Source organism: Nothobranchius furzeri, chromosome 1 (assembly GCF_043380555.1).
Source record: "Nothobranchius furzeri strain GRZ-AD chromosome 1, NfurGRZ-RIMD1, whole genome shotgun sequence".
In the NCBI taxonomy this organism is placed as follows: domain Eukaryota; kingdom Metazoa; phylum Chordata; class Actinopteri; order Cyprinodontiformes; family Nothobranchiidae; genus Nothobranchius; species Nothobranchius furzeri.
Genome location: NC_091741.1, coordinates 48,407,467 through 48,423,566, shown reverse-complemented (window position 1 = coordinate 48,423,566; position 16,100 = coordinate 48,407,467). Strand labels below are relative to the sequence as shown.

At 40.5% G+C, this 16,100-nt stretch overlaps 1 protein-coding gene across 2 annotated transcripts in view; it reads right to left on the bottom strand.

Annotated features, from left to right (window-relative positions):
• Positions 1 to 16,100, bottom strand: part of adipor2 (adiponectin receptor 2) — a 29,477-nt gene that overhangs the window by 7,083 nt on the left and 6,294 nt on the right. For both annotated transcript variants that reach the window (XM_015958560.3, XM_015958567.3), the window contains exons 2-3: positions 5,306 to 5,359; positions 4,988 to 5,226 (exon numbers count right to left, since the gene is read on the bottom strand). In XM_015958560.3, the coding sequence (XP_015814046.1) occupies positions 4,988 to 5,074 (87 nt within the window). In that variant the 5' untranslated portion in view covers positions 5,075 to 5,226; positions 5,306 to 5,359. The remainder of the gene's footprint in view (positions 1 to 4,987; positions 5,227 to 5,305; positions 5,360 to 16,100) is intronic.

The window sequence follows — 16,100 nt, the reverse complement described above, 5'->3', positions numbered from 1 at the left end:
GTTTGCAGACGGGAAACACTAGAAAGATGACCGCTGAGTGTGTGCATGAACCTACTGATTTATGTTACCTCGAACATAAATCGAGAATTCAGATTCCAGGGTTAACCATGAAATACTGTTGCATGAAAAAGACACCCACACAACACTGTGAGATTACTAGTTTCTAATCCAAGTGCAAAAAAAGTTTGATTATTCATTTATTGAGACAAATAAAGACAAATGTCTGTCTGAAGCATCTTACAAAAGCAGGAAGAAACATTCAGAGTAAATTTAGTCTCACTGGTGGGAAGTCAGGGACAGAAGTAAAAAGTTCACTCATTCATCATAACTGACACCCAAACATTTGATTTATGCTCTTATTTTGAAAAACAACAGCTCAGAACTCGCCCACACCCACTTCTTGAGATAATGAAAGAGAAGAAAAGAGGAGGAGATGTTTACAGGAAGAAGTAACCGGTGTTTCGAGTGAAACGGCACTAAACTCTGCAGCGCTGGGTGTGATGTTAACAACCAGATCAGCTGTTGGTGGGAGTTGGTACCACCCTTCAGACATTTACCAAACAAACACTTTGGAGCTTCAATAAAGCAGCAACACGTGTTTGAACCGGCGCCACTGCAGCTCCAGCAGGTCGTCAGAGCAAAGGGCGAGGAGTCACATTTCCCTCCGTATGGATGTTTCTGTATCTGAGGCTAAAGATAATTCGTCTCCAGCAGCTTTGCTTTCACTGTAAGATACTTGGTCCTAACTCAACAAATCCACACGTTCGATGCCCATCATAAAAGTCATTCAGCAGCACAGGCAGTTCCTGTTTTTCCTAGAACAACATTTAAAACTAAACACGTGAGCTGAAGCTCCCAGAAAAACTAAATGGATTCTGCTACGTGATCTCTGAAGAGAAAGGCTACAACTGCAGGTGATGTTACGCTCATTCCCAAGTCTGCCATTTCCAGGGAAACTATTCAAACGTTGGCTGATCCTGCTCTCGGGGGTGTGGACTCATTTCATTTTTATTCTAGCTGATGAACTTGAGCCGTGTCTGACGGAGCTAACCGCGAGCTTCCTGAGACAAACTGTAGTAACAGCACAAGCCAACTGCTTATACTGCCTATCAGTCTAAAACTGAATAACCTTCTGCTACAATTACCAAAAACAAAGAAAACTGGAAAAATTCCCATTTGCTTCACCGGAACTCTTACACATTTAGGAATAAACTTTCCAGACTGCAGCTAAATGTTCTTCTGCTGGTTGTCACTGCCCCGTGGTTGGTTCTGATGGCACAAGTTTGAGACAGACGATAACTAAACAGATATTTGCAGAAGAAACCGAAGGTGCTCTGTACTGTGACTGAAACACAGCCGAGGGCAAATTTCAGGAAGCAGCTGTCAGAAAACAAGAATACAGCTCCAGCTCTGTGGAGCGATAAGAAAACACGGAGAGGAGGAAGGAGCTCAGCTCTGCACACACCAACCTCTCCTCAGCACAGAGAGGGAGTTAGCATGTGACCAACAAGTGCACAGAGGTCTGTAGGGACTCCAGAAACCAGAGTGACCCGCACGCAACGCACACACACACGCGCGCGCACGCACACACACACACACACACACACGTCTGCTCTGGCCACAGTCGCCTGACTAAAACCCAGACAGAAAACGGACAGAAGCACGGGTTATAAAGACTCATAACTAAATGTTGTAAATGCTCAAGACTCAGTTTTGTTTTAGAGTTTTGGGATTACAAAAAGTCCTCGAAACTAAATTATTAGATCGGAGGTTTCATTTAAACCACATGACTGCACGCTGCTCAGTGATCACATGTTTGACGGGGACCGTTTTCATTGTCGGACAGCGTGTTGATGCTACGGTCTTTGTGATGAAGAGTAAATGAGAGGAGACGGTCAAGCGGGAGATAAGAAAAGCAAAAGTAGTACAGTAAAATGTTAATAAAGTGCTTTGTAGTGATAATAAAAGTGCTGTTCTGCTTCTAGATGAAATACGTCTACTTTAGCAACTTTTGCCAGTTCCTATTAAAGGAATCACAAGTTCTTGGACTAAAGCATCTCAGCTGGTGCCTTCAAACCAATTTAGTTTAGGAGAATATGTACACAAGGACGCAGACGAAGGACACAACTGCAGTAATCAGGCCAGAAGTGATAATTCCCTCGGCTCTACGTACCTGTCAGAGATTTTATCATCTTGTAATAAAAGGAAGATGGTGAGTGTGGCATAAATTGTTTTGTGTCTCATTACTGAAGAGAGCTATGCAAGATCTAGTTACTAAACGGACTAAAACCGGGGCGAACGTTCTAAAAGGGTTCCTTATAGATAAACAAATGAACACCATCATCCGAGGCCTGCTGGCGTATGCACAAGAGAGCATTCTGGTAGCAGACGTTACTACGGAAACATTTAAGAGGTGAAACCATCATCTTCAGATTTGCACTTTAATAAAAAGCAAAAACAGACATTGAATAAAATTCCCCACATGAAATACTTTCAATTTTGAAAACTTTCTAAATGTATTTTTCCCAACCACAGGGACAATCAAATCATGTCATAATTACAGCTGGGTATTGATACAAATTTATAGAATCAATTCAATTCCGATTGTCAAGGGTTAGAATTGATTATCTCGATCCGATCCAATTCAACCCGTTCCAGTTTCAGACCGATATGAGTCAGTGCTACTAAAAGGTTTTTTTGACCTGTTACCATAATTATACGTCCGTAATTCAAAGATGCAACACTGGGTGAGTTCACCGGGGAAACTGTATTCACCCTTTGGTTATTCCCAAAGCTCGCACCTCCTTTGGCCACTCCTCATTCCAGTTTGCTGCTCCCAACGACTGGAATGAGCTGCAAAAATCCCTGAAGCTCACTACCTTCAATAATTCATTGCAATCAATAGTTACTGATCAGCGTGCCTGCTTTTGAGTACTTGAAGACTGTGTTAAGTCTGTTTTGATTGCATGTGCATATTGTATATGAGAACAATCCTTTATCTTTGTGTCTAATTGTTTTGATCTCATCTGTTTTTCTTTGGTTCAAAGCTAATTATGCTTCTGTTGCTGCTGCCTCTTGGCCAGATCGTCGTAAACGAGAAGGAGTTCTCAATCGACTCATCTGGCAAATAAAGGTAATAAATAAATAAATAAATAAATAAATAAATAAATCTGGACTTTTCCTTCTAATGTTAGCTGTAAAAAAGTAAAACTAATTAAACTGATTCGATTCAATTCCTAGAATTTTTATATGAACCGATTCAGAACAGATTTTTCGATTTTACCCACACGGCACTATACAAGAAGCCTTAATAATAAACCAACGTGTTTCTGTAAATAATAAATAAACTCTAAAGATGAAAAACATAAATCAACCAGGCATTAAACAACAGAGATGTTCTACATCAAATCTAACCGCAAACAGGATGTGTGACGACACAAAGCTACGCCACTATGTGCCAAAAGGTTCAAGAGAACATGTAAACAAGCTGTGGATATTTAGTGTGTGTGTGTGTGTGTGTGTGTGTGTGTGTGTGTGTGTGTGTGTGTGTGTGTGTGTGTGTGTGCGCGCGCGCGTGTGTGTCTATGGGGCAGGAGGCCTCTGAGGACTTCTCGGATGTCAGAGCAGGTAAAAAGGTTCAAGCCTAACAGACGCGTGGACACAACAGACCCACACACACTATTGTGTTTCAGCTCATTGGCCCTCTGCAGATTGTCTTTCACACTGAACCCTACACACACACACACACACACACACACACACACACACACACACACACACACACACACACACACACACACACACGGAGCGTGCCTGATACTCGTTTCATCAGTTGGCTCAGCTGCCTGTAGGGACGTTACCACAGAGACCTCTGGTACCGTGCTTGTTGTCTTTCTGGGAAAACATCAGTTTATCAACAAAACAAAGACTTTTTAAACCATTTTAATTGTGGATTTTGAAAGCTTTTAATAACCGCATCCCTTCAGAGCAACTACAAGTGAACATCAGTTAGAGGCTGAGCCGACCTCGTCATAATGCAGCCCTAATTACTACAGCACAGGGTGACTCATCGTTGAGTCTGCACAGCCGTGGAAGTGGTCAAGTTGTCAATAAGTGGAGGTGGTGGAGGAGCAGCCTGGTAAACAGGCTTGTGACCAAACCGTGCAAACTGCTCCTCAAACGGATTCTTCTTCTTCAGCTGACCTGGCCTCTATCACTCTCATCGTTTTTAGAGCCATCACCAGTGTTGTTGCATAAAATACACTAACTACATTTGTATTGCTTTAAACTCACAAAGAACGCCAAAGAAGACGATTTAGCATAAAAAAACAACAATCTGGTACCAACTGGACGGTTTAAAACAAAAAGGTCACATTTAAAATGAGTCTTTTTAAAATGTTTGAACTCTAGCAATAGAAGCCATACTCTGGTGTTTAAAGTGAACATACTTAAGTGTTAGCTTTCATCAAGCTTTATGAAATGTTTCATGTTTTAGCATCAAACAGCTAAAAGATTATCTTAACTTAGGGATTACTTAAAAGGCTGTAAATGTTTGAAACCAGCTAAATCTCATTTTAAAGTGTGTGATTTCAAAAGTCCGTCTACAAAGTAAAGTTGATGAGTCTTGCAAGAGTTCCCGTAATCCTCAGCGCTCCTGATTAAACCACTACGATTACTGTGTTTCATGTGTGTAACCTGTTTAGTGCGTCTCACAGGATCCTCAGAAAACAACACGAGAGAAAAATGAAATTTGCTTCAAACATGTTGGTGTAAATATTAAATTTGGGAGGAGAACTCAGGATTTTTGTCATCTGACAGCCGGTTGGGTCAGGTCAGCTCCAGGTCCCTCCCTGTTAGTGAGACCTGCTACATTATTGATATGAGAAGGTGAGTTCTGGTTTTGTTTTACAGAGTGACCCGGTAAACCCACACCACACGGCTCTGAATCAGGCCCATAACAGCGTGAAGGTGTGTCTCGGATACTCACCCCATTGTGAGCGGGGCACTCTGTGGTGCTGAGGTGACTGGGTGAAGAACCTGAGGTGGGCGTGTCTTCTTGCTCCCGTGGACTCATGGGACTTGTTCGACTTGTAGGGTTTTCCAGTAGAGTTGAGGTTCTGTGCCGCAGCACAAAGGTCGGGCCGTCAGCCCTGCTCGTCTCTCCCTCTTCCAGCTTGAAATGTTTGTCTGTCTTCTGCTTGTGGAAAACAGCAGGTGGAACCAAACCTGGTGGGGCCAAACAAACATTACAAATGAAAACTAAATAACACACCTACATAAGAAAGGACGGTGAGATGTGGCCAACCTGAAGCTGCGGTTTCTGGACTGGACTGCGTTTGATTCAGACGAGGGTAAGGCACTGCAACCCAGGAGGAGGAAGAAAGGCCAGGAAGAGAAAATAAAAGACATTACGCTTTACCCTTCAAAATAAAACAATGATAATGCTTCATAAAAACCAATAGGAGTTTATCTTAGTAACCTTAAAAGTTTTAGATAAAGAATAAACTAAATAAAAAAACAATGGTTTTGGTATATTATAAAACAATCAACTCAAACATAAGTTGATGCTATTTTCAAGTTTGACTGTCCAGACTGGAGGCTTTGCTTAAGTTTAAAAGATTCAGTTGTCTTAAGACAAAGTGTCTTTAATAACTTAGCAGCTATTAACTGTATCTTGTTAAAATGGTATTGATTTGTGTTTTGTCTCCGTGTCTGATAAGACTTGCAGAGGGTTAGGAGCTGCCAACACGCTGCCAAACTGAGTTACTTAGTGATGAGAAGTGTGAAGGCCAGGAGCTAGACCTTCACACACCACAAGAGGAGGTGTTCCTTTATAAATACAGAACACACACTCTGTCGTCGTTGGGAGCCAACAGACGAGTTCTCGTGCTGGCAGCAATTAAAAAGGTCTTTGGGTTTTCTTAATAAAAATGTAAAAAGTTCAGAATCTTTTCCTGTAAAAGTGACAATTTAATTAGCTCTGGTAAAAGCGCTGGTGTCAGCATGTTTCTGCAGCATTTTCCAGACTTTAAAGTGTTGATGTTCAGTAAATGGTGAAAAATGTAGCTCCACACTTTATATCAGCATACAGTTGCTCTTCATGTTTTATTCTACACACACACACACGCACACACACACACACACACACACACGCACACACAAACACACACACACACACACACACACACACACACACACACACACACACACACACACACACACACACACACACACACGGAGAGGCCCAGTCACTGTAAACACATCCCTGAGACCAGCACCACTTCATCACCCGTGTTAAGACTCATACACTGAGGGATTAAACTCAACAGGGATTAAATTAACAGAAGGTTAACATATCCACAGACAACAGAAGGAATAATATGTATTCTAGTTGGTCAGTGTAAAGAGTTTATTTAAAAACGTAAAAAGAATAAACGAAATTCACTAAACTCCTTCATATGACAATTGATGGAAATCCCCCCCCCCCCCCCCCCAAAAGAAAAACTATTAGTGAAAATTAAATGGGCACTCTTCTTTGGTAGCTGCTGCCTCACTTTCTGTCACGATGAAAAGTTACGCAGCACAAAGGCACCTCAGCAGCTCTGATGGGTTTGTCAGCAGCTGTAATGATTTCCCAGGATAATAATCTCTGGTGGCTTCATGGTGTGACGTCCAGCAATGGTCAGTTTAGGTACTGTTCGACTATTCTACATCTGGTCAAAAAGGAGACACAAGACTGCACATGTTCCCTTTAAATCAGCCTGCCTTCCTCACACCAGCTGGAGCTCAGAGCCTGCAGCTCTGACAGAGATAACGAAACCATAACATTAACATCCTGTTCTTTCCAAGGTCCCTCACAGAGCACCCCTTTTATCGAAGTGTAGCATGATGAATTGTCCATCTTTGACCTAAAGGCCCTGCTCTATTTGTTCTGCCCAAGCAAAACCATAAGTTTCTGACACAAGCCTAATCTACAAGATATGGGCCACTCATGCTCTGTGCTCTTATCTAAACTGTTGCTTCTCTGGACAGCACAAGAAAGAAGAAAGAAGAACTCTTTTAGAAACAGAACTTTTCTTATTAAATAATAATTAAATAATGTCTGTTAGTCCAAATAATCATGTGAAGCTAATGTTCAATCAATCTGTGAAATAAGAATATTAATTACTTGATATTATAATCCTATGATAGTATTATAATAAGCAATATAACTTTAAACTAGACACTAGACTGATCACACGTAATGCTAAAAGTCACATGACACATTTCCTTTTTCTGGATCAATCAGAACCCTCCAGATCTAACGCGAGGCGTGGTTTTGTTGGTGTTTGTTGGTGTTTATACCATCCCCTTTTTTGTTGTCAAAGTCTGATTCGATCAAAAATCAAAACATCCAAATTATAAAGCTATGCCCCACGTAATCTTAACTCGAGTTCCAAGCGTTCTAGAGAAGTTATCGGAGTGGCCAATCCGTAACTTTCCTCTTAAAGCCGAAAGAACCTAACGACAAGCTGGATTAAATCTGTTGCATGTTCCACCTGCTGCAACGGTTCCTTCAGAATAAAAGTTGAACCATCACAACCCTTCAGGGTCTCACTGATGCCAATAAACTGTCGTGACCTGGGAGTATCTCAAGACGGGACTGGTCGGCAACTGCGGCTTTGCTACAGGCTTCGGTTCCAGACAAGGTCCAAGCTGGACCTCAACACCTCCTGATCTAAACGGGGACTTGCGTTGGGTACGTAGACCGACAGATGGCATCTCAATGTGTGTTATAATCTCAAACCAAAGCTTAGAGCGAAACACCATTTCACTCCCACTTAGAACTAATAGTCTCTGCAGATTTGCTGGTTGTGAACATATTTCACACACACACACACCATCCTCAGTCTTACTCCACCTTAGTTCATCATCACATAGTGTTTAAAGTTAGTCTTATTTAATTTGTTTAGAAATAAATCTTTTAACTTTTTAAACCTGACTCTCTTTCTTGGAGTTGATACGGAGTGTTGCTCAATCCCTGCAATAAAAAGATCTGATCTTCTGGTTAAATTTACTCAAAGATCCATTAAGGTGATATTTCATATTTTATGATATTTCACATTCTATGGTTTCTAATTAAATGTAAGAACATCTTCTCTACATAAGTCTCCTTGCTCACAGAAGAAAGAAGATTTTTAAAATTAAATATGAACTTCTAAAATGTACAAGCTAGATAATCATTAATTAAACATTTGTTTATTGCTATTTATAATAATTATAAAATAATGAAATGTTCATTAATCTGTGCTCAATGATATATGTTTCAGCATGTTTAAGGTCATAACCATATTGCACTCATACAAGAACAAAGTAAGGTAAAGTTAAATCCATTACACATAATTAGCCTTTGCCCCAGATCAGAGCCTCCGGCTCAAAGAAGGCGTGTTCCTGAGATTCTTGGTAATATCCAAACTTGTCAACCTTTGGTTGGCTACACAATCATAACATGAGAACATTAAAACCAGATCACTCTGGTGATTCTTCAGTTGTAGAGAAGCTTCAGGCCGGCCACCTGAAGCAACACCTCTTTAACCACCAAAGCTTTTGACACGTCGTCAAAACCTTTTTGCACCTGCGAAGCGGATACAACACAATAGTTCCTGCAGAACAAGCTGATTTGTTCAACTCCTTAAGAGTTATTCCTGAGACGCAAACTAGTTCCAACTGTCGTTACCTGGAGATGACTGGACTGACCAGGTCGGAGGAACCAATAGAAGGGCTCACATAACACCAGTTTTATCTTCTTTACGTTGGCTACCGGTCAAGTTTAGAGTCGATTTTAAAATTTTAGTTTTGACTTTTAGAGCTCTTAATGGACAAACTCCACAATATTTATCAGACCTTTTAATCCCTCACTCTTCTGGCCGCACCCTACGGTCCTCGGGTCAAAACTAGGGCCCGACCGATATATCGGCCGGCCGATATTATCGACCGATATAGGGGTCATTAATACTATCGGCCAAAAAGACGGCCGAAATGGCCGATATTGCGCTACCTATCCAGCAGATGGTGCCAGCTTTATGAACTCATGTTGTGAGGCTCCACTCCTCGGGGGGTGGAGCCACCGTCACAGCACACATGCAGCAGAAGCAATTCAGTCAAGCAGAGACCACGATGATGAGGAAGTAGGAGGAAAGTCTTCAGTTTTAAGCATATTTGTTGGGTCAATGGTAAGTTGAATGGTAAAATAAGCAATGACAAAAGTATGTTTCCCCTCAACATGCTTCCTAAGTTTATTGTGTGCCTCGTGGCCTCGTATTGAAAAGTTAACCTGAAAAAATTAAATAAAACTGACGCAGCATTACGCTCTATGCAGAGCTCATGCTGCTTCCCCTTTAGTCATGCAGGGCAGTAAGTAACATTGGCCTTTTTCTTGTAGACATTCTGGAATATTCTCAGACAATTTCCTCCGCTCTTCTTCAGCAGTCTATTCAAACTCACGCGGTTCACCTGCGGCTCGCGAAAAAAATAGTGCAGACGCCGAAACTATCGCTGCACGGCGCGGGCTGGAGCGCCGGCGCGCAGCGCTTCGGCGGCCCATGTGGCCTATAGAATAGGATAACAAGGGCGATGAATGAAGGCGGTCCCCGTTTCACAGCGCTTCGGCGGCACACGACCGTTGTCGCAGCTGAGGATGGGGGAGGGGGGGGGGGGGGGGTTGGCAACAAAGCAATGAAACGCTGTGCAGGGAGTCCTCCTCCTCTCCCTAGCTGGGGGGGGGGGGGGATACGAGAAACTAAACATTCCTCTCTACAACAGAATAAATCTATTGTATTTTTTCAGCCTTATATTTTGCATAAGGCTTATACATTTGTTGGGGTCCTGCCCTCATGAGAAAATTACTATGCAGTATTTTCTCCAAAGGACTGTTTATCTATGCCCTGAAGCGTAGACAATATCAGCGCCAGCAGGGACTCCATGTCCCATGATCCTCTACAGCTGGCAGCAGCTTGATGAGGTCATCAAGCGACGCCAAGTCTGACCAACAGCTACAGAGATCGCCCGCGGGAAGGGTCTATAAAGCCGAAGCGCAGAGCAGAAATCACTCTTCCAGTCCAGTTCATCTGGAGTAAGGAGATCTTCGCCTCTGCTTCGTACCTCTCCGGACAGCATGTGCACGAGGCCTAGCTGCTGATCAAGGACCAGCGCCATCTGATCTGCTCAGCCTAACACAGAGGGACGCCTTGTGTTCGTTCGTTCCTTCAAGATTTTTTCTTCCCTTTTTTTATCTCTCTCTCTTTCCCTCCCGCTTTCTCTAGTAGTCCGAAACAAGCGGTCGACCACGTGACCGCTTTAAAATAACAACGGTTTCTCTCCTCCGTACCAAAAACGCCAACGGATCATCTCAGAGTAAGCCCGTTTCTTTCATTGTTTAATATCTAAGTTTGTTTATGCTATGGCCAGGCTGACAGACTGTGATTTGCCTTTATGACTGATTTGTTTTTTTTTCTTGACCTTTGTGAAGCGATTTGAAGCGTTTTGATTAAGTTTACTGTGACGTTTGCACATACCCACTGATTGTGCATGTTGGGAAGATAAGCTGAAACACACACACACACACACACACACACACACACACACACACACACACACACACACACACACACACACACACACACACACAGAGTCGATCCTTTGGTCAGCCAAACAAAGGATCCGCCATTTTGTTTTCAAATTCCCTCCAGTTTGGTACTCAGCTATCTCTGCCTAATTACATCACCATCTTCCTCACTGGTCTGATTAGATTGTTACTCCATTATCATTCCATGGTTTCATTGCTTGTTGTTTTGATAAAATCAGTTGGTTGATATTGATTGGCTAATACTTTGAAGGAGCTAAGGTGATCATATTAGTTAATGAATGTCATTGTCAATTAAGTTTTGTCTCAAGTAAATTTGTCTGTGCTGGATAAAATAGGACTGCTGCTCGTTAAAAGAACTTTACGAACTTTAGACAGATTGATAGAGGTTTGGATTCTTTTTTCCCCCATTAAAGGGGTGGTGCCCCGAGGCATATCCACGGATATCCTAATTACGTAATAAATCTGTAAATATTTCCATATTTACGAATTTTATTGATGAATCCAAATAGTAAGTAAAGCTTACAAATTATTTGTTGGCTAATAACCACAACACATTGCCACATACTAGTCATTTAACGTATCTTATTTTTATTTTCCTAATACTGTCAGCTTTGGAAAGGATCAAAACACAAAAGTGTAAAACTCCACAGACTCAGAAAACAAAAAACTTGAATGTTAGATTCATACTGACTGAGTTTGTGTGTTCTGTTGTTTTTGAGATTGCAAAATAAATATTATTTGCATTACTTGGAAACCCTAGTGAGTTATTGAGACTGTTCTTTGGTGTGTAATATAGAAATAAGTTAGCATCAAAAAGGCAGAGAATGAAGGGTTTAATCTTAAGAACATTTTTTTTTTTTTTTTTTGTGAGGGAGATTCATCGGCCATTATATCGGCCTTTGTTAAAAGTTTTATATCGGTATCGGTCCCAAAAAAAAGCATATCGGTCGGGCCCTAGTCAAAACCTACTGAAGGTCCCTAAGACCAGATTTAAAACTAGAGGGGACCTGTCCTTTCAAGCTGTAGCTCCCAGACTTTGGAACGCCCTGCCCTTGTTTCTTCATGTGGCCGACTCTTGATTCTTTTAAAAAGCAGCTGAAGACACTTTTATTTAAACAAGCTTTTATGTAAGTTGACCTTGTGCTCCTGTCCCATTTTGCCTTTTTATGTATGTTGTGAAATACTTTGTGATTTTATCTGTGAAAAGTGCTATATAAATAAAGTTTTACTTACTTACTTACTGCAAGTTAATCTACGGACTTCGGTACTTGGGGTCTCCGACGCTCACAGCTTAACGCAAACCAAATTATTTTACATCCAGAACTCAGCTCTTCTAGATACGGAAGTTCTGACTAACATCGCATTCACACATAGGATTCATACATTACATCTAGTTCCACCCATCACAGTAAATGTTAGTTAACTTGTCAAGTTTTAATTGTTTGTAAAAATAAATTCTTACTTTTATTAACCTGACTGTTTTCTGAATCAAAACAAAGTGTGTACAATCCCCTAATGAATAAAGATTCCTAGAATCTTCTGATTAAAGCAAAATAAAGACCAGACAGGATGATATTCTATATTTAGATAGGAGTATCACAGCTTATTGGTCATAAGCAGCTGTAATATATATTGGGCTCTTAAAGTACTCAATTTACCAAACCCTGCTGCTGCTTCATTTTCTGTCACGATGAAAAGTTACGCAGCACAAAGGCACCTCAGCAGCTCTGATGGGTTTGTCAGCAGTTGTAATGACTTCCCAGGATAATAATCTCTGGTGGCTTCATGGCCTCACAAGAACAAACAACCTCTGACGCTCTGAGAAGGTAGGAGGCTGCTCTGCATGGGTAAACATGTGGTGAGAGTGAAAAACAACATTTTAAATGAAACTTAATGCAAAATGCAGACCATAGGAAGACATTCAGCAGATCTGTGATTTAGATGCCAAGTCCACATGCTAGAAACAGAAACTATTTTTGTTTGTGCTTATGAGGGTTTATTTATCACAGAAATAATAGTTTTCTTCTCTGTTTAGCTGCTTAAAAAGAGTTAAAAAAAAAGACCATACAGACAATTACAGGAGATGTTTCTGCACAGCCTTGTGAAAACAAGCAGGAGAGAACACATACAGAGATAAAAGAGAAACTGGAATGCGTGATACAAAAGTGACTTCTAAACCAAATAACTCGGACCACGTGGGGTTTCCCAGGTCTAATCTGATTCCGACTCCAAAAAAGTAGCACTTCTGAAACCACCTGAAACTTTTCTGTCCACAGCGACTCATTACAGTTTCATGCGTGGTGACTATAACCACAGCAGTTAACAGAAACCCAGAAAGCTCATATTTTCTGCTATATTTAAAAGAATAAGAAACATTTAGACAAACGCTTCACTCATTTTTCCATCAGCTGTGAGCTGCTTAGGCCTGATTCGTGTGGCAGGACGATTTTCAAAACAAGAAACTCCATATGTGACGATGAATAAATCACAGACATCACAGTTTTGGTCTTACACGGGTTGTGTCCAGCCACACCGCAAAAACTACATGAACTACATGAACGTTCTCCAATTAGACAGGAAATCTCACAAAAACTCTAGAATTAATAAACATGATGGAGGAAGAGTGTTCAGCGTGCTTCCCTAACCCTCTTCTGATTAACTAAACCTCACATTAAACAGGCAGCATGCCTGTTTGTCCTCAAAATCAGGAAAACCATGAAAATCCTAAATGTTTAAAGGTGCAGTGTGTGAGAATACAGTAAAACTTCTATAGTGAAATAACCTCAAAACAGTCTGTCTGAATATTGTTGGTAGCAGGGCTATACTAAAACATATTTCATTCTCAGAGAGATTGTCAGAGGGATGTAGCTACTGTTCAACATCAGTGAGTGTTTGATTGCCGTGATTCCTGCGAGCTAACGCCACAGTACTGGCATTTGGAATTTGACTACGACCAGCAAAAAGCTCCAGAGTTGTTTAAAGAACCGAGGCCAGTAACAAGAGCGACCCAGAAGTTGTGTCTTGTACCCCTTAGAGGCCACAGCATCTTTTTGTTTTACTCTAATATTGCTAGCCTGAAGGCTTCATTATCTCTTGTAAGTCGCTTTGGACAAAAGCGTCTGCTAAATACATAAACATAATATTGGGTAAAGAAGGCTAGAGGCTAACATTGAGCTAACCGTGCTAACGATAAATTACAAGCAAATAGTCAGCTATAAAAATGTCCTTCTACTTTTTCAATTACCATCAACTCAATATTACAGTGAAATGCATGTATGAAGTGAAAAATGAGTCAATTGCGGCGTTTTACTTCCTTAAATGAGCCGTTCAGAGCAATAACAGCAAGCTAATAGCCAGACAGTAAAAATAATCAGCTTTAGAAATCATCAAAACAACTGACTCAATCAAAACAACTGACTCAATCAAGTGTCACGTCAGTGTGAGTGATAATAAAAACAAGTCAACATCTCCAACTGGAAGCTGTTTTTGAAAACCATTCAGTTTAAAAATACATATGCTAAACATCCATTTACTGAACTCCACTTAGAAAATTTAAGCTCAGAATAAAAAATAAATTAGCGATGCACCGATATGAAATTTTTGGACCGATACCGATATTAACATCACTGTTATGGCTAATAACTGATATTCACCGATACCGAAATACAGACATTAATACTTCTAAATTCAGCAGATTTTGTATAAAATGAAACTTATTAACGCTAAATTTACGTTATGTACACACACCTCACACATTTACACTTCTGAGATGATTACAACCATGTCATGTGACTAAACAAATACACATCACCCCCGTCACCAAAGATAAACAAATGGAAACAAGGTGGAAAATGTATCAGTTATTAATATCAGCCAAGTTTTATTTATCGGGCCAATACCGATATGTTAAAAAATGACTAACATCGGCTGATAACGATATTGATGCCGATATATTGTGCAACCCTAAAAAAAGGTAGATAGTTTTGCAAGTAACCAGTTTAAAAAAACACTTTTTGTGTTTAAACGTGTCAAAAAATGTGAAAAAGGTTCTCCTGTTTGGACTTTGTTCTAACTGCGTTTATTTTTAGTGTCCTGTCACCAAGCACGTCTCAGCATCTCACCTGTGCTGCGTGTCGCTGCTCTTTTATCAAAACACCAATTCAAATATTACTTGCAGCCATCAAGGCCAGCTAGCCAGAGTTAATCACCGTTAAGGTGAAAACAAAAAGATCCTGGACACTAGAGAAACTTTTATTCTCAACAATCAAACTCGTCACTATGAATTTAGGAGTAATAACAATAATTATTAATATCCCTGAACACAGAAGGCAAAGGTCAATGTGAGATGATCAGTTATTGCTCTATTTTTGTCCTCCATGATAATGTGGTGACAGATCTAAAACACAGAAGTGACATTTTAAAAAAGGAGAAATGAAGATATGAATTTCTAGCTTGGAGAACCAATTTCTGATTAAACAAAACTCATATTTTCTGCTAAGTATTGCCTTAGACCATCACTATAATTAAGTTTAAATGATAAAAAACATGATTTTATTTTTCCAGGTGAGGATTAAACCTGCGACAAAATAAGAAATGAGTAAACATTCACAGGCCTGAAGTAGGTGAAATCCATGTTAAAGGAGAGAAAATAGTAATTATGACTCAAAAACCGGTTCTGCGGCAGGTCTTCTTGTCTGATCCTGAACTATGCCTGAGAACTATGGGAGTTGCGTAACGACAGAAATGTGGGTCACAGATGATTTGAAGGTAAACACGGTTTCCTTTACCAGGAAGTAAATGTAGGACAAAGGTCATGCTGAGGAAAACAACCTAAAACAGTAACACAACAATAATGATTATAATTCTTTTACATTGGAACGGATCATAATGAGTTTCAGTGACCACCGAGGAGGAGACTTAAGAATTTTAAAAAGTCTAGATTAAAAAAATGTAGATGGCTCAGCAAAAGCACAATCTCTGCCAGCTCTTGCACCTGGTGTGAATTTTTGTTAAACAGCCCAACTTTGTCACTTTATTGAGAGCTGGCTGTATGAGTCACCACACCAGACATGTCCTGAAGCTCGTCACCTGCTACGTCATAACTCTCTCCTTCACAGAGTCACAACAAACTGTTACACCACACCCTAACGCATAAACTACACAGAATTTCTCTCCGACACAAATGTTAGTGCCACAGTTTTCACTTGATTATCAAAACCTGGATGAGACAAAGAGTAAAGCCTAATTTATACTTCTCTGTCAGCTCGAGTGTGGAGTGGCACAAACATATTAAAGAGGTTTTCACTTTGGACTTCTCCGTCACCTGGGGAGTGTTGCAAAGCAGAACTCCTCGCCAAGACAACAGAGGGCAAGGCACTTTTCTGGGGTATCCTGCTACCATTAAAGTCATGTATTTAGTCCAACATAGTGTATTTACTATTGTGTTTACATTGTTTTAATATGTTTCAGAAACTTT